The sequence below is a fragment of the Archocentrus centrarchus genome, chromosome 8, assembly GCF_007364275.1.
Source record: "Archocentrus centrarchus isolate MPI-CPG fArcCen1 chromosome 8, fArcCen1, whole genome shotgun sequence".
Classification (NCBI taxonomy): domain Eukaryota; kingdom Metazoa; phylum Chordata; class Actinopteri; order Cichliformes; family Cichlidae; genus Archocentrus; species Archocentrus centrarchus.
The window spans coordinates 12,080,832-12,099,783 of NC_044353.1; the positions used below are offsets into that span (position 1 = coordinate 12,080,832).

Below are 18,952 nucleotides of genomic sequence, written 5' to 3' on the forward strand. Positions count from 1 at the left end.
GAAATTGTGTCTCCTCCCACGTCTCTTCCGTTTGCTGCCTCTGAGAAATGTTGAGCGCACTAAGAAAGAAATTAACACCAAGCAGCCTGCCAAAAGCAGTTAGAAACTGGCTGTGACAGGCAATTTTGTTAAAGCTGCAGGTGTGAGACATGTTGCAACAACAGCAATGAGCTGAGAACATTTTCATATTGTATAATATGGTTCACTATGTCTAGTCACTGACTGTACCACTATAACACGTACAAGAATCTGAATATTAAACCTGTTCAGCCTCTGCAGACCCAGCAGTAGTATTTAGAGTGAGGGACAAGGCATTTTCTTTCATTTGTCTTTTTATTTACAGTTTTTCTCAATTGCCAAAACACTAAACCCTGTTGACTGAACCAAATGCTCAGTGCCCTGAACCCATTTATTGAGATGGTCACCTTTTTTGGCAGAACCTTAAGCACTTTTCACCTAGTTAGACACAACTTGCAAACATATTTTCACTAAAACACATTTTGCATTGTGATGCACTTGGGTTGCATAATGGTAAGCACAGGTACCAAAAGTGAAACTCAGTGAGAGCACAGGTGTCTCAACTTAAACACAGCGACTCAAAAGTGATCACACATGTGGCTAATGATGTGAAGAAACAATATAAGCCAAGGAGCCCTGGTCGTTGAGGTTTCACTATAGAAAGAAGCAGTCAGAGAGGAAGAGGAGTAGATACTGTATGCACTTTTGTTGTAAAGTTTATATACATATATATATATATATATATATATATATATATATATATATATATATATATATATATATATATATATATATATATATGTATATAACAAATCTGAAACTAATTATTGGCATATTTTTCTGTTTAATCAATATACTGATTTATAAACCCAAGCTCCAGAAATGTGTATATCCTCATGCGTGTCTTTTCTCTCTTTCCTTATATTTGTTTAGCTCCCTGGTAGGACACATCCAGCTCAACTGATGAACAGGATACGCGACCCTGAACAGGATAAGCGGAAGTGAATGGATGGATGGATGGAGTTTTGTTTTGAAAAAGCATTTTTTTGAATTATCTCTAAAGACTTTATGATCTGATCGTTGTGTTTTCCTTTTTTCTATGTTGTGTGTAATGACTGTTTAGTAGTGTTTTTCACTGTGATTGACTCAGGGTCTGATCTGACAACACTGTTTGCTTTTGAGCACTGTTTGAACTGTTTGAGGCAATAGTTTGGTTTTGCAGGAAGAGTCAGAGGTTTTGTGAAAGTAGTTTGAAAATTGAGTTTTGTGCCTACAGTTTAGAGACATGGAGGGATGGTTTCAAGAAATGTGTCTTGGCAATTGAGAAAAACTGTAACTGAATACAAACATGACAGGATTAAAGTGGTTTGTGTTTGGCTGTTTGGAGAATATTCTGACAGAGGCAGTGGATACTGAAGGAGACCATCAGTGTTAAAATTATGTTCTAACCCAGGACTGAGTATGAGCAGCCACACAGTAACAATGTTAGAGGGACTAACTAAGTTGTGCGACAGCTGACAGCTGACTGTCGCACAAGCTGGAGAGCCACTGCTCGACTTGAGTTGTAAGTCCATTACTAAAAGATGAGGATTGTGTGAACAACCCACGCTCAGTCATGCTGATTAGGGATTACAGATTTTTCTGTACCTCTCAATGCCATAAACTATCTGCACCTACAGGTATGATTGTTGTACTTTCACTAGTTGTCTCTGACAGATTGTCAAACTATCGCAATAGCTGTACAAGCAGGCCCGAGAAAAAGACTCAGAAATGTTGTTTCATGACTTCTGCTTTGAGGCAAAGAAACATAGATAGAGTTACTTTTTGTTAAATCCCTTCTCATGGCTATGTTTTTACAAATCTTGTACACATACTTCCCTCATTGTTTGCAAACAAGTCTGTAAAAATGACAGATTTCTGACAGCATTCATGAAAAGTCGGGTCTCCATGTTGCATAGTCTTTTCTTTTTTCTTTTTTTTTTTTTACAGTAAACTTGAGGATGACTTGGCTCAGGAAATGGCTGACAAATGTGACAACGGGATTGTGGGCTTGGGCAAAAAGCATGTGACAGTAAACAAGGAGAGAAGAAGGATCTGGGGACAATAAATGGAATGAAAGTGAGAGGAGGAGAGGAGGAGTGAGAAGATGAGTGGAGGGGTGAGAACAGAGGATGGCAGAGCACATCAAGAATGAATAGTGGGTGAGACTTAAAGTTCTATTCTAATACACAGAAAAAAAGACATTGGGATTATGCAGTTACATCATACATACAGTAATATGAACACCGGTATGGTTTCATCGAGATCCAGTAAAGCAGTGGAATCAGTAATTCATTGGGAAATCTTACAGTGCTTCTTTTCTTCACATTACCTGTATCAACTGTCTTGCCAAAAGTTAAATGAGAAAAAACTGCTCTTGGATCAGTTTGGTTAGTGCAGTTAAACTAAAGCTTGCTGCTGATTGATGTTTTGTAACTATGCACTTACATGCATGGACTGTAAATAAAAGAGGGATTCATGTATCATGACATCACCCACTGGTTTGAGGACTCTGATTTTGAGTGCTTTAGTTTAGTGTTTTATTTTAAAGTTACAGTGTGTAAAGTCTCACCAGTAGATGTCAGTAGATTGCAGTCAGTTGAGGTCTGTTTTCTGACCCCTCCCAATTCAAGTGCTCAAACTTAGCTACAGTGGCAGCTGGAAGACAAACATGTTTTACTCAGCCAGGAAAGCACAAAAACATTACATTTTTACTGTACCCCATAACGGCCAGCCAGCATACTTCTACTACTGTTTGTGTAAAAAGACATTTTTATATATTTTAACATATTTCACACTATCAATATACGCTCAGCAATAAATCAGGAATAAAAAATAGATATGATAATCCAGCACTTTAACAAAGCAGAAATATTATATTTTTCGGACCATAATTTACAAAATCAATATCATTCTGTATTAAAATAACCCGTACTGTCAAGCCCGTACACGTTACTGACATTTTTACTGAAAAAAATAAATCAAGTGAGACATAAGGTGATTTTTTTTTTTTTTTCAAATCAGATGTTTTTTTCCAACCTAAGTTGCTTCCTGTTGGTCAAAAGAAAGAACACAGTTTAAGGCACAGCCCGCATTGGCTTCAGTTTTTAAAAGTTTAATAAGGTGATTCTATTGTAATGATCGTCTGCTAAACATGAGCTTCTGCAGTCTAGTAGCAGAGGAAACAGTGCTTATTGTTACTCTTGTTAGATTTGTTACTTTGGGCCAGCACTAGACTGACTGGAGAAGTGGGAAACAGTGGGAAGTAGAAGTACATTTAAACTTCAGTACTTGAGTAAATGTACATTATGTTCCACCACTGGGGTATTTTAACACTGTAAGTCTCTTAAGACTGAAAGTGCTGTAACAGCATTGGTAAAGGGGTCACCACAGGAGTCAGTGCATTAAGCCAGTGGTGGATGCCTTTAAATTCAAACAGAACTCATTCCATTCAATTCAATTCAATTCAATTCAATTTATATAGTGCCAAATCACAACAAACAGTCACCTCAAGGTGCTTTGTTTTGTAGGTAAAGACCCTACAATAATACAGAGAAAACGCAAGAGTCAAAACGACCCGCTATGAGCAGCACTTGGTGACAGTGGAAAGGAAAAACTCCCTTTTAACAGGAAGAAACCTCCAGCAGAACCAGGCTCAGGGAGGGGCAGTCATCTGCCACGACTGGTTGGGCTGAGGGGAAAGAGACAGGACAAAAGATATGCTGTGGAAGAGAGCCAGAGATTAATAATAATTAATGATTAAACACAGAGAGAAGTATAAACAGAGTAAATGGTGAATGAAAAGAAATATATAGCAGCATAATTAAGGGATGGTTCAGGGTCATCTGATCCAGCCCTAACTATAAGCTTTATCATAAATGAAAGTTTTAAGCCTAATCTTAAAAATAGAGAGGGTGTCTGTCTCCTGAATCCAAGCTGGGAGCTGGTTCCACAGAAGAGGCGCCTGAAAGCTGAAGGCTCTGCCTCCCATTCTACTCTTAAGTATCCTAGGAACCACAAGTAAGCCAGCAGTCTGAGAGCGAAGTGCTCTATTGGGGTGATACAGTAATATGGTATTCAAACAGTTCTAATCTTTGTGCTTCAGTGTATTTTTCCTACAGAAATATAATCATTGTTTTTTTGTAATACTACAACAAATGACTCACTGAGTCTCACAATTCCTCTGTTTACTCATCTAGCTTTATACGTTTGCTACACTTGAGAGAAAAGGCTCCAGGCTTTTTCTCCTTGAACCCTCTCCCTTAATTTGCTTGAAAGAACAATTAACAGACGACAGCTCAAACAACGAAGGATGATTCTTTTCTCTACTTTATCATTGGTAAAATAACTATTTTTCTGCCAGCTTCTCTTATCACAGAAGAGCCGGCTCTCCCAGCAGGTTTTGTTACTGCTGCCTTTTAGGATCAGGGGTGTTTGTGGGCATTTGTGTGTGTGTGTGTGTGTGTGTGGTGTGTGTGTGTGTGTGTGTGTGTGTGTGTGTGTGTGTGTGTGTGTGTGTGTGTGCGTGTGTGTGTGTGTGTGTGTGTGTGTGTCTTCCATAAAATCTTCATATTTCACATAATCTTCTACAGACCTCAGCCACTGCGCTTTTATAGAAAGTATTAGATAGATATGAAATAATGACATTAATTGCATCTGAAAATTATTACTTTAATAAAGATTTCAATTTTGTACAGGGCACGTGTGCAGAACAATACAACACCACACAAGACATGGACATACAGTATTTCAGCAACATTAATAAACAGACAGATACCAATGCATACAGTGGAAAAGAATCGGTTCCAGTAGCTGTAAACAATATAATTCCATACTACTATCAAAAAGCCCAAACAAAGCTCAGGCATGAGCTGAAGAGACACCAAGCATGACATATAATATCACCACTGCGGACTGAGAGGCATCATCAAAGACACTATTAGCCACAGCAAGATGATTCTGACCCGATTTAGCATCAGTTTGGCGGCACTGTGCAGAAGTTGCAATTAGTGGTGGCGTTTTTCAAATGTTTAATCAAATCTCGTACGTCTTCAAAAATGGCTAGGGAATTCACAGAAACGCAGATGCTTAATTAGTTCAAAATATCTTGCTGTGAGAATTTTACATCAGGACAATTCATTTGATGATTTGTTTACATGGGTACAAACACCCTGGCAGGCACTTTCCACTAAGGAGCTTTTTTTTTATGCTTGGGAGAGCCAGTGTTAGAGAAATGTTGCATTCAACAGCATGTCTCATACAGGAGTTGAGAATAATGATTAGAGGTGGATTTTCAGAAACTCGCCATGGTACAAACAAACAGTACAAGTCATGCATGGAATGTGTTTCAGTTGAAATAGTTAGAGGCTGCAGGTTGTTGAGTCATCATTGTGTCACTGAGTGGCTGCATGTAAAAAATTAAAGAGGATCTGAGGCTGTATTGGGCAGGGCTTCATGGATCTATCCGTTCAAAGAACATAATTTTCACTGTAATATGAAGTCATCATCATATGGAATAAAATAGATCCTCTGACCTTTAAAGACAGACACAATGACAGCCACCTTGGCATGAATGCAGAATCCCCTGTCCTCATTTCTGAAATCTGTGAGCAACATATTGCAGTGGCAAGACAATAAAAGCATATGAATACATCATGCAGAGGTGAAAACAATGTGGCATCACTTATAACAAGTATCCTATCTATCTTTATCCCTGTCCTCCCTTTTCATTCTCTTTCATCATCAACTCCTGGCTGCCACCTACTACTTAATATTCCTACCACTTTCTCCAGCATTTTTCATCACCTTACCTTGACTCTAAACTCTAAAGCAGTCACAGCCCTTAATTAACTCCTGTCCGACCCTGCTGCACACATGGAGGGGTCTCATCTGGCTTGACACAGCTTCTGGCTTTCATGGTAGAGGTCAGATCTCTGAGACCGAGATCAACTTGTTAAATTACTTACAATGTGGCAGTTTAAAAATAAAGAAATAAACTAAATGTCTGGTAGCACTTTACAATGCAGGCCATGACTAATGGTCTGATTTCCTTAGAATTAAATGGAAGTTCAGTATATTTTATCTGAAACTACAATAAGGGGGTAAAGTTTTTACAGGAAAGAAAAAAATAATTATACTTAATAATTATACTATTTCAGTGCAAACTACCGTATTATAAAGTGCTATTGAATATTTTAATTTCTGCACAATTTAGACTACTAAATAACCACTAATTTGAACAGATTTAAGGAAAAGGCTCAAGAGCTTGGGATTAGCTTTACTTGCTTTCTTGTTAAGACTTTGATAAGAAGATGATTGCCAGTCTCACACATAGTTTATAATAAGTAGGATGCTGCTGCAGCAGCTGATAACTTAGCAAAAAGGCTGGAAACACATCACCTGCTACTGTTCAGAGGTAAAAATATCTGCTTGCCAAGAGCCATCAGAGCTTACTAACTCATTTGTTTAATCCGTACAAAATCTAGTGAGTGAATGAACAACAAATTGTTGTGTTAGAGAGAAACCAAGATCTTTCACAATGCTGGATGATCAGCTGTAATTCTTTTTTTCTTGTTAATGTGGCAAATGGTCTGAATTTATATCACACATTTCCACTCTCGTCAAACTTCACAATGCATGTCTGCTGCACCCATTCACACTGTGCTCTTTATAACACTTTTACTGGTTTTATTATGCCATATACTATGGAAGCTTGTTACCGCCACTGTTCGCCACAGTCACGCCATCCATGGCTCTGAATTTTGAGTTAACAAGTTGAAATTTGGAGAAAATAACTCAAATTTCAAAGCAGAAGGCAGAAGGCATCAGCTGCCCAACAGCTCAACATGAAAATGTTGATTCTATAATTTTTATGCAGTTACATGTATCATTTGCTCATTCAAAGTTGAAGAACCTGATGCCAGTTTGTTCATGTTTGCCGTGCACTGGTGCACTGATGCACTGATGCTGTTTCTACCCGATTCTGCTCTGGGTAACAAGGAAATGATGTCCTCCACAGAGCTTCCGATTGGCAGAGCTAACTCAAAATTTTGAGTTATGGATGACATTTTTTTTTTAGGTGGCGGAAACAAGATTCCATAATATATACATTGAAGGAAGTTTGGGAGTTCATTATGTTAAGAAGCCTGGATTGCTACACTGAACTTCCAACTGATGAACATTTGCTCCAACTCAACAGCCCACTAAACACTAAAACCCACAGAGGCAATCAGAACCTGCTAATTCAGTTTTAAGTAATGCTGCTCAGCTATCAACCATGATTACATCTGAAGTTTATGTGAACTAAAAACAGTCTGTATAGAATGATAAGGAATCAAATGCATTTTAGTAGCAATGCATTCAATTCTGCATCTGTAGGAATCCACAACCTCAACTGAACTGAACAAAGTAACTGAGGACTTTTATGTCTCCTTGTTTCCATGCCTGAGTAAAGAAATGGTTCGGTAAGCTAAGTTAGCTGGCTTCCTCCATTCAAACCACTCAACAAGAAAGTGAGTTTTGCAAAATGTAATGTTTTTTTTTAAGGGTGCGATTATAGCCTTTCAAATAGGTAATAAGTTCTAGTTAGCTAAAAACGGTTGTTACTGCTAACACCTTTGATTGCTACTTTTGATGAGGCAAATCTATCTTATTATAATGTTCTTTTGAATTTTAAAAATGGTCTATATGTACCTTAAAATTGCAATCTGTTTGCATACTGGATTTGTATCTCTCCAGTGGATAAGAGCATCTGTTGGACTGTTCGGAGTTTCAGAAGTAATTGTAAAGCCATTTCTCACTTCATTTAAATATATACTGACAGTTTTTTTTTTTTTCATATTACACAACCATTATCCAATGCCACACAGTTATAGAAGTTTTTTACTGTTTAGAACATCCCATGTCAGTGTTAATACTGCAGATGTGGAATCTTTCCCTTCAAAACCCTCCCCTGCAGTTCACTGAGAGCTCCTGCTGTGTTTACTACAAGGCTCTCCGGGGTCTTTGGTTATTCCACCATAAACATCAACTCCATTCTCAGCCCAGGGTACCACATTTCCTTGGGTTACTCTACCACAGCGGGCTAAGCTGGCAACCTGGCTAGACGTCAGGACCCGGTCCCAAAGACCCACCTGGGACAACTCCCCAACCAAGGCCTGGGATGAGTCAAATCCTCCACCCAGGTAATCCTGAAGAAAAAGAAGAACAGATAGTTAGATGCATAAAATAAAGCCACTCCTATTTCCTGTGCACACAGGTACAGCTTTAGCTGTTTTGTTGCCTTAGGCAAAAGTGTGGACTTGAATTTGGGAAAATAAAAGAAGTGGTGACCAGTATGAATACAAGCCAAAAAAAGGAAAGCAGATATGTGGAGCAGATTCTTTAAACTATGGATGATGCTGCACTAGGCTATCACCCCTGTTTATGTTAATCATACATACACACCTCATTCACAACATCACATCTTAGCCCGCTATCGCAATGCGGGTGAGCAGATAATGTAATTCATAGATTTATGTACTTTCACCTAAGTTCTCAAGTTGTTGATGCTTTAATTTTCTAGTTTTAATTACAGCTCACAGAGAAGCCAATAAGTAAGCAGAGCCACAGCTGCAGTCAGTAAACTACTTTTGCTTGCAGTGCTGTAGTCAGCAGTAGTCAACAAATTAGTTGACTTTTTCAGTAAGCTGCCATGCTTGCCTACTTTTAATCAGCTACAACTTCATTTGTTTAATTATATCTTTTATTCACCTGCTCTTGTCCCAGAATGAGCACTCCGTCAGGTCGAATGTGATGTCCAGCAGCCAGTCCGTGGCCTTCCCCCTTCAGCCTCCCCCCTTGGTAAGCCTGCCACGCTCCTCCCTTCTGGGTCCAGCTCACACAGATGTGCTGCCAGCTGCCCCTGGAGAGGTTCAGAGGCAACTGAGCCACCTAAGAATGGGGGGGGCAAAAAGGGCAGTCTAGATGAAGCAGATGTCGTTGTGAGATGTTTTGGGTGTGCCACATATTTGAAGGTAAGACGGGTCATCAGGCAGCTTGTGCTGAGACTGCAGTTGCAGAAAGAAATGCAGCTCTAAAGTCATAAGAACACCTCTTAAAGCTGGCTGTTATTCAGCTTTTTACCAGCACCAAAGACATTCTGCTACCTCCAAGGACATACAAGTTTTTCTCCAGGCATCTATTACCATAATGACTTCAATGGATTGTGACTAAAGCCACTGCACTACACTACACTACTGTGCCACCCAAGGTGGTATCTCAGTTTGTCATTTAAACACATGAATGGGGTTATTTAGCTTGTCTAAATTGGCTGTTTCATTTGATGTGTTCTGCTTATTTGTATGCTAATTCAGAACACTTTTTCTTCCTCAACAGACAGTAGAAATTCAAATTTAGGATATAATTTTTTAAAATCAGTCCATCCATTCATTCTTAACAGCTTCCCAGCTGTTATAAAGCAAGAGGTGGAGTACACACTGGATAGGTTGCCAGTCTATTGCAGGACTAACACATTGAGAGAGGGTCAACCATTCACACTTACGGCCATTTTAGAACCACCAATTAACCTAACAAGCATGTCTTTGACATTGGGAGAAGCCAGAGTACCTGCAGAGAACTCGTGCCACCTGGCTAGTGGATTCAAACCATCACTGTGCCACCCTTGCCACCTTTATGCAGTCAAGTTACCTCCACCAAGGAGGTAACTATAAAGGTGGCACCATTTTGGTAGTGTTTGAGTGCATGTGTGGATGCTTGTCATTCTGTCTGTAAGCACAAGCGCTCAAAGTTTTGAATGAATTCTGATAAAACTTTGTAGAGGTGTAGAGTGGAGTCATGTTAACAATCCATTCAAATTTGGCTAACATCCACCACGGCCTTCAAGGCCAACTTAATGATTTATTAGTTGAAACTGGAGCCTATCCCAGCTGTCATAGGGCGAGAGGCGGGGTACACCCTGAACAGGTCGCCAGCCTGTCACAGGGCCGTTATTACTAAATATTTAAATTAATTATACTAAACAATGAAATAAATACAACACATTTACCATATCCACATAAATGTAAAAAAAATCATAAAAATAATTATATTCAAAATAATGTCAAGTAAATTAAAATGTGTTTCAACAGGGCAAATAAAAAAAGCCTGCACTTGCTTTCACTGCACTTCAAACTTCTTGAAGTACATTTAAAAAGAACAAAGAAAACAAAATGAATATATAAAAAATACAAAATACAAAACTATCGCCTTATAAATAAATACTGCCCAGAGAGTGAGCTGCTGTCACAGATGTTTGTGCTCTCAGAGTGCTGCTTGTGTTTAATGTACCCCACCAATCTTAAAATTTCTAGATGAGGACCAACTTTATAAAATGTAGAGTTTAGCGTTGAGTTAACAATGCCTTTATTCCAATCATCAAATAATTTGAAATATGATCAATAAGCTCCTCAGAGTTGCAGTAACACCTGGCTCTCTCCTGGCTCTTTTTGGCATCAGTGGTGAGGAGTTGCCCTTACCAGTCTCTAAAAAACAAGCGTTGTTGTTTTGTTCTCTCATAGCAAAGTGCACAATCCTAATCAGATGGAAGGGTGCTGCTCCTCCAACACACAAACACTGGTTATATGACTTCATGTCCTGCTTGAAACTGGAAAAATAAGATGTTCTTTTCAGCACTCTACTGGGACATTTAAAAAAAAACATGGGGCTCCTTTCTTGACGCATTTCAAAATATACAATAATATTTCAGGTGAATTCATTTTTTAATAATACATGCTCCGCTCCTGTTGGGGGTAAGGATGAAGTGTGCAGACCTAGGGCAGTGACCTGGGTAGGGCTGAATGGGGTTACTTTGTAGGGATTATTTTGTTGTATTTTATTTATTTATTTATTATTCTTCCTTTTTTTCCTTGTGTTTTTTTTTTTAGTTGTGTTTGAGTGTTGTCATATATTTGACTCCTTTATACCTACTGGCTTTTATTTGTATGTACAAAGGGAAAAAAAACTTTAATAAAAAGACAGTGATATAAGTAAGCTCCATGGAAAATCCACTGCACCCAAGAAGTGGAGACTACAGAGAAGTTGTGAAATAGATGTTCGCTCCAGACACTTTCAGAGACCCTCAGTACTTGTCATTGATGAGCAGCTCAGCAGGAGTGTGCAGGCCTTGCAGCAGCACCAATTCATTTGGCTGTTCGGGAGCTGCGTAAGACACGGGGGTCCCGATGCCTCTCTCTGCAGGCCGCAGCCACAGGCAGATGGTGAAGGCTCGCAGCTTTGGGATGGAGTGTGTCACAACAGCATACATGTAGTTTTGTGCGTGTTGGAAAGGACAGTCTGTAGCCCTCTGGAAAGAATGCCCTGAGATACCTAGGAAAGTGACAGAAAGCGCAAAGAGAAACCCGTTAAATAGATCAAACAGTTTCCCAGCTTTCATTATATAACTGCATTTTCGTCACACCAAACATCTGATGTGTTTTTAAGTTGGGTATGAATTTTATAGTCTTTCTCATCTTTTTTTTCCTTTTACACAAGTTGAACATAATTTATTCATTATAATGAAACCCCATGGCTTGATTTGATTAAACCAAAGAAACTTGAACCTCTGGGGTTATTTTCATGCCAGATTATTTCTCATCATTAGTGACTTAATTCATTTTGCAAGTGATTAATCAGTCACACATCGTTTCTATCATCATTTTAAAATCTTTTTATTACAGCACATTGAAGTGTGCGTGCACACAAACGCCATGTTCTGCTTACTTCTTCCTTTCTATCCTTCCTAATAAGCCTTACCTTCCTCCAGCCCTGAGATTCGATGGTGTAGCTTATTGATGCCCCACTCAATTTCCTGATTGTGTTTTTCTGTTTCCAGCCTCAAGGCTTTCCTCTCTTTCTCAAGAAGCTGCACCTTCTTTTCCAGCTCGCCCTCCAAGTCTTCCATTCTCCAGGAGCTGTCAGAACCAGACCTATGCCCGGGGTCAGGGAACCTATTGGGGCCACCAGACATCCTGCCTTCCTCTGGCACTCCTGAGGTGTTGCTGTCTGTCTGGTTGTGAGGAAATGGGCCAATGTCTGACTGCAGAGGAGAGAGTCAGTGGAAGAAAACTTGGTCACAATGTGGTTTTTACAATCTAAGGGGGGGGGGGGGGGGGGGGGGGGTACATAGCCTCTATGGCTAGGGTGTTTATCTATTCATTCTAGCAGTGTGGGTAATGTATTTAGAACAGAAAAGAACAAGCAGCAGCAAGTTTTTTACCCACTTCAAGCCTAGTGCTGAACCCTAACACTAACTCTATGTTCTGGAGAAAGGCAAAAAAGATCGTTTAAAGCCTGGTTTAATAAGGAGTCTGTATATGCTGTGGATAGTTTGTTTGTTTTTTTTCTTACAGAAAGACATCAGCATTTTAGGAACCATGATTTTTTTATGCGAGTCTATTTCTATCCTGTTGCACTCACTGTGTGGTTGGCAACAAGGCAAAATTAGTCTGGCACATAAACTCAAATAAAAACAGGATGTCTTATTTTTACATTTTGGCTTTGCATTGCATAAATGTAACATACTACAGATTTATTATATTTTAATGGGGGAGGACATTCCATATGCCATGACTTCCATTAAGGTTTTGGCCCCCATGTCTCTGCTTCATTCACATCACAAATCTACCTGGGTACTTCATCCTGTCAGCATGTCAGTTTCTAGCAGATGTTCTTCGTTCACTAAATTCAAATTTGTAAGTTCTTTGCAAGTTTACTTCAGCTAACTTGATTCTTTTTGTGTCAAGGCTTATACTGCTTTCCTTGTTGCTCAGATTTTTCAGCTCCTCAGCCTGCCCACTCTCCGTCTGCCACGCTCCCTAATAAACTCTAACTGCGAGCTGGACTCCAATTCCCCAACCACCTGCTTCAATTCAGCCTATCCTGCTGCTGGGCATCTCCAGTCTTTGCATCCACTGCAAACCAGAGACTGTTTAACCTGAAAATCCAACTTCTTTCACTTTTTTTTCTTTTTTCACAAGATATGTTTATTGGGAATATGCAAAATATAAATCCAAATAAACTAGAGGTATCCCTCCAGTCCTTCCTTTATTATTACAATGATTAGATTAATAAAAAGTAACACAAGACAAAACCAGAACACAAGATAAACTGGTTTCACCTGTCACAAAAACCCTTTTTGAAGTGTGTCGAGTGTCATTTCATCTGTTTTTGGTATAGCATAACACTGTTTTCAGTCTTCAGACAATCAGGTTGATACAGAATAGGCAGATATGAGGGAGTCAGATTTTTTTCAACTCTTGGCAAAATAAAAGTTTTAGATTATACATTTGCCTAGCAAGCAAAAGATCCCCAGATAATTAGAGGAGGATACACAAATCCCTTTGTGATTGTGTCAGAAAGGGCAACCAGTGTAAAAGGTCTGCCAAATCAAGCATGCAGAGCTTCCTGCTGTGGCACCTTCTGAATAAGGGAGCAGCTAAAAGCGGCTTTATTGAATCTCTGAGTTTACCACAGCTAAACATTAGCATGCTTTTCCATCATTGCCCACAATTTATTCTGTAAGCTGTGATTCTCAGTTTTAAGTCTTCATTTTCCATTGGAGTATCTGTTAAAAGAGTGAGGCATGACTAAAGCAGTCTAAACTTAATAGCACTTGTTGCTCCAGAGAAAATGACAAAAATGTGTTTATTGAGTTCCTAAATAAGATGAGTCATTTCATGTCTGAAGAGATTTTTTTTTTCAATTAGCTATCAGACACCAAGTAACAGAAAATCACAATTCCATAATAACATGATTCACTAAACAGTCAAACCACAATGGAAGAAACAAGGTGAATGAAGACTCAGCAAGTGTCCTCAAACCTTCTTGTCCAGTCTGTTCTCTAACCATCTTATTTCATAGTATGTGGTTCAAATATATAGAGATCCCTGGAAAATGTACTGTACTCAATACATGAGACACATATTGAACATATATATGCAACTGCACTGCATACTCCAGGATTTTTGAGAAAGCAATGATTTTTTTTCCACAAGAAAGACAAATGACTGATGGAATTTCCAATGAAATGCTCACAGCATCCTATTAACATGTACTTTAACAGTCACTCCAGCCCAGTGATGAGAGATTAATCCTTTGTCTCTGCTCTAGCCATAAAAACACCACTTTACAGGACCAGGGTGGATTTTCTGATAAAATCAGTAATAAAACTGTCAGTGAGGCTTTTGCCAGAATGTTGCAATATGCCATAATCTTTAAGCAAAAAAGAAAAAAAATTACTTTAAGTTCACTAAATTGATGCTATGGACAGTTTCATGCTCCCTGTGCTTTGTGTTTAGTTTTGCTTCTGTCATGCATCGGCTGTGTGGCAGGCAGGAAGTGGACCCCAACGCAGAATTTGAAAGACGAGGTAAGGTGTCTATTCAGCTTTATTTGGCGAGTGCAGGGCAGAATCAGCAGCAAAACCAGGTAAACAGAAGGATAACTAGACTAGAATTCCGAGACTAAGGCAAAACACAGACAGGACACAGCAGGGGACCAAATGACAACAACACAACAACAGGCTGCGAAAACACCGGACCTAAATACACAAGATAATGAGGGGAGTGGCAACAGCTGGGAAACACAGGAAATACTAATCATACTAACAAGACCAAAGGAAGCAAAACTGAACATGAAAGACAGAGACCAAATGACTATCAAAATAAAACAGGAAGTTAAACGGGGGAACAAGGACGCAGACCTGACACAATGAAACACAAGGAGCTAGAAATAACAAACTGAGGACAAATACAAAAGATAACAAAAAACACTGGGCCACTGGCCCAGGACCATGACAGCTTCCCCTGTGTTATCAGGTTCATTTGTTTCACCTATTGTTCCCTGTTGTTTCCACTCTCCCTGATTTCCTGTGTATATTTAAGCCCTCAGTTTTCTCTGTTCTTTGTTGCGGCGTTGTGTTTCCCCTCCTTAGCTGTGTAATCTCTAGTTTAGTGATTTGTTTTCTCCTTTCTCCCAGGCTTCATGAGTGTTTATGCCTAGGTTTTAGATTTCAGGTTTTTTGTGTTTTGTGTTTTTTGTATTATTCAGTTAATCTGCAAATAAAGCAGTTTTAGCTTAATTCTGTTTTGCATCCTGCATTTGGGTCCACCCCTCTCCACCACACAGCCCTAAACGTGACAGTTTTGTGGAATTAAAGTATTGTTCATCATGCTTCATTTTTTAGTTGTAAAGGGCATCTTACATAATACTCTAGCTCAAGCTTGTGCTTTGAATTGATGAATATCTGAAGACATAGAAGAATATAAGTTTTTATTCATGCCATATGTGCCTACTTTTATTTCAGGTATTTTTTTTTTAATGTGTAGACAAATTGAAAAAAAAAAAACTCAAAACATGTGAGCTGACTCAGAGCTTCAAATGAGAGACACCTGTGTGGGCATGATAGGTGTACTCAAATATTTCTGATAACTCTGTATTGGAGCCTGGGGTTAAGCTTTAAGGCAAGCATTTACATGTGCAGGTGTAAATACTTTCAAAATAAACATGCAGTGGCATTAATGTGGTGCTTGCCTTACTCCTGCTTTGTGAGCCTATATTGTGACTGCCTGTACAGTTGTTGCTGTAATCTTGGAGGTGGTTTGGAGAACTTGTTTCAGGTTTTCTGCCATATTTTTTAGCTTGTTGTGTTCTATCATGGCAGTGCCATGGGAGTGGGTCTGTGAGGTTGTAGCTACAAGCACAATAGTGCTTTGAGCTATATAGTAACATTTGGTGATTCACAGTGAATATAGAAAGAGTTTCACAAGTCAAGTGTTGACCTGATGTTGGTGCTAGATGGAACATCTGCATCCACATTATTACAACTCATCCTGCAAATTTCAGTACATTCAGCACTGGTTGAGACTGTATGTTACTGAAGACCCCAAACTCAGTGGCACTAGAGCAAAAGTCAAGATTCAGGCTCTGCAGTAATTAATATTTCTCCTCATGCTCATACCAGACTAGTTTAATGGAAGCATCATCTTTTATATGAATAGAAAAAAAAATGATACTTACTGTATAACACAGACAATAACCAGGAAGATATTGCTCATTGATTTAAATTCTGAGCACAGCATGGTGCTTCTGCTACAATATATTGAAGCTAATATGTTAATGCTAATGGGAGATGTTCAATTTAGATTAGTTGCTCTCCTGACACATGAAGAGGATCATGGTAGAAGGTTTCTGTGGCATAGCTAGTGGTATGAAGAGTTGCTGAGGCACAGACATGTTGCGAAAACAGCCTCTGCAGGCCACATGCAAGAAGACAGCTAGGAAAGTTCAAGGATTTAACCTGACCAGGGTTCTCCTTCTTTAGTCAAAGGCTCACAAGATATGATGTAAAAACCCCAACGTGCCACCGAAGCAGAGCAAGTAGCTCCAGTACAGAGAAGCATGACTTGAATGATAAAAGAAACAGTTTGTAGATATGTGGTGAAAAATAAGAAAAGATAAACCAGCTTCTGATTTCAGTAGAAACAGCAGCATCGCAGGAATTCGATTCAGGCACAACTTAAGTTCAGTCAGCATCAAGGATGAAAGCAGCCTGACAGCAGTGTAGAGAAAGAAGGTTATTTGTGGCACTCCCATGTCTAAGATGGAAGTGTCTGTATCTTCTGGAACTTTATTTGCTAAAGAATGGCCACATGATACACTGGTAGTCTGTTTTCTGAGCAGCATATAAAACAACACAACAGAAGATGGAAACAGACAAGCACTTTTAGCCTCAAGAAACCATGTGGTCATGGGATGTTGCAGTGCTCTTAAAGCCATTTTCACTATAAAAGGTTAAAGCATGTAGAAACGGTGGAGGAAGGAAAAACATAATGCCTCCTGTTTCCCTTGACATTGAAATAATTTCTCAGCTTATGTTTACAGAAGAATTAAGAGATTCCTCGTGTCCTGAAAAGTGTCAAACTTGGAGATTACATGCATGTGTTGTAGAGGTTTTATGTGACAGTGGCAATGCAGAAAACAGACTGAACAAAGGAGGCGACCCACCACACAAGCATGTCCTACATAAACTACAACTGAGTGAGGAGCAGAACTGCAGGGAAACACAATCAGCCTGTGCTTTCAGCAAACATAGAGACCTCATGAATTATTCATATAATTTCTTTAGCCCCAAAATGAGGTTATAAATCATCTGAATCTGGTCAAGTAAGAGTGTGTTTGATGTTACTCTGCTATATTCTTTCCTTCACTGCCTCTTGCTCTCACCCCTTCTTCCCCTCCTCCCTGCTCTCCTTGCTTTACTCTTCATCTTTTGTCTTTCTATTAATTTGACATTTCAATCTGTGGTAATAGAATTAGCAACAGTGCATGTGGGCTTCATATAATATGGTAGGTGTAATGACATACAGAAAATTGTTATCATCAATTGACATGAACACTTTAGCAATGCCAGTAACACCTGATAAAGCATTGAAAAAAATGCACCGTCAGAAATAAAACCTCTCTGATACCTTTGCACTTATCATTCAAACTTGAAAATCCTTCCTTTGATGGAGCACTCATACTCATAAATCCTAAAGGGAGCTCTAGAGTGAAGGAGAAATTAATATGGTCGCTTCACAGTGGCCAGTAGGAATGAGTATGTTATAAATATTTAAAACAGTTACCTCTCCATCAGTCTTATAGTGGCGAGATTCTTCCCCCCGTGGTGAATAAAGACTGCTCCTTGGGATTAATTACAGCTCCGTCATGTGTTGCTTTATTTGTATGCAGAGGATGATTTGTGTGGACCGTTGATGTGTGATTGTCTCTGCACTCTACCTACCTCCAGTTTCTCTATACGGTCTTTGAGCTGAGTTATAGCCTGCTCCAGTTCATCCACAGCTCTTACTGTGAGCAAGTGCACACCGTCGGACGTCGAAGACGGGCTATCCCGCACCATGATCCGGTCCAGGTGTGCCTCATCTGCCGCGCCTTTGCCTCCTCGCAGCGCCGCCGCGCTCCCGCGTCTGCCCGCGCTGCTGCTACTTTTGCCGTCCAGTCCCTTCTCACACTCTGATAGTTTTCCTGTCAGCTCCCTGATGGTCCGCTGGTCTGTTAATATTTGGTCCTTTTGCTGCAGAACGGTCTGCCGGAGCTCCTCCGCGGTGGTGCGGAGGTATCCCCAATCTTCGCCTGCATACAGCGATGGGTCATCCGCTTGTTGCTGAAAGTTTTTCGGGTTGCACTCCCCGGCTGGAATTGGAGTGCAGATAAGCCGACTGACTGTCGGGTCATGTCCAGTGAGTCCAGTGACCCCATCTAGCCCGCTGAGCCCAATGTTGAAGGTAGGCGCTTCTGAATCGGGCGTTTCAGAACCATGGAGAGCACCCAAAGAGCCAGGCCGGGCAATAGAACCCGCAGCAGCGGGTGTCTGCGCCGCGGCGTCCGGGTACAGCGAGTGGGTGTCGACTGCTGGTTGCTGTTGTGCCGCGGCAGCCTTGGAGGATCCGGTGTGGACAGCCGCGATGATGCAGATAACCGCTCCGATGAAGGCCACCATCCCGGCGGCCAAGATAATAACAATGAACTTCAGGGTGGCGGCGGGTGCGATCGATTATTAGAAAAATCTATTAATAACACTCCTTATCTGTGATAAACAAAATCTCTCCAAAACAACTAAATAAAGTATAAAATTACTGAAATAAAATCAATATAAACGAGAGAAAAAACACTCCTCACTTCCTCCCTTTAAGAGAAAAAACAGGCGAATAGAAAATGAGAGTTCCGCACCATAATTGAGTGATCATGGAGTCAGAAAATATCAGAAGCAGATCGTGTGTGTTGCACCTCCTCCTCCTCCTGTTCAGCGCGCATGTCCTCGGTTTTCAGGCAAAAATCCAGCCTGTTAATACTGAGACGG

General features: G+C 39.9%; 1 protein-coding gene across 1 annotated transcript; it reads right to left on the reverse strand.

Annotated features, from left to right (window-relative positions):
• Window positions 1-8,015: 8,015 nt before the first annotated feature.
• nptxra (neuronal pentraxin receptor a) lies at window positions 8,016-18,687 on the reverse strand. Its single transcript, XM_030736040.1, is given in 8 exon segments — window positions 8,016-8,246; window positions 8,809-8,988; window position 10,729; window positions 11,181-11,365; window positions 11,367-11,407; window positions 11,410-11,421; window positions 11,848-12,130; window positions 17,876-18,687. Coding segments are annotated over 8 exon segments (1,650 nt in total). The 5' UTR covers window positions 18,593-18,687.
• Window positions 18,688-18,952: the final 265 nt, after the last annotated feature.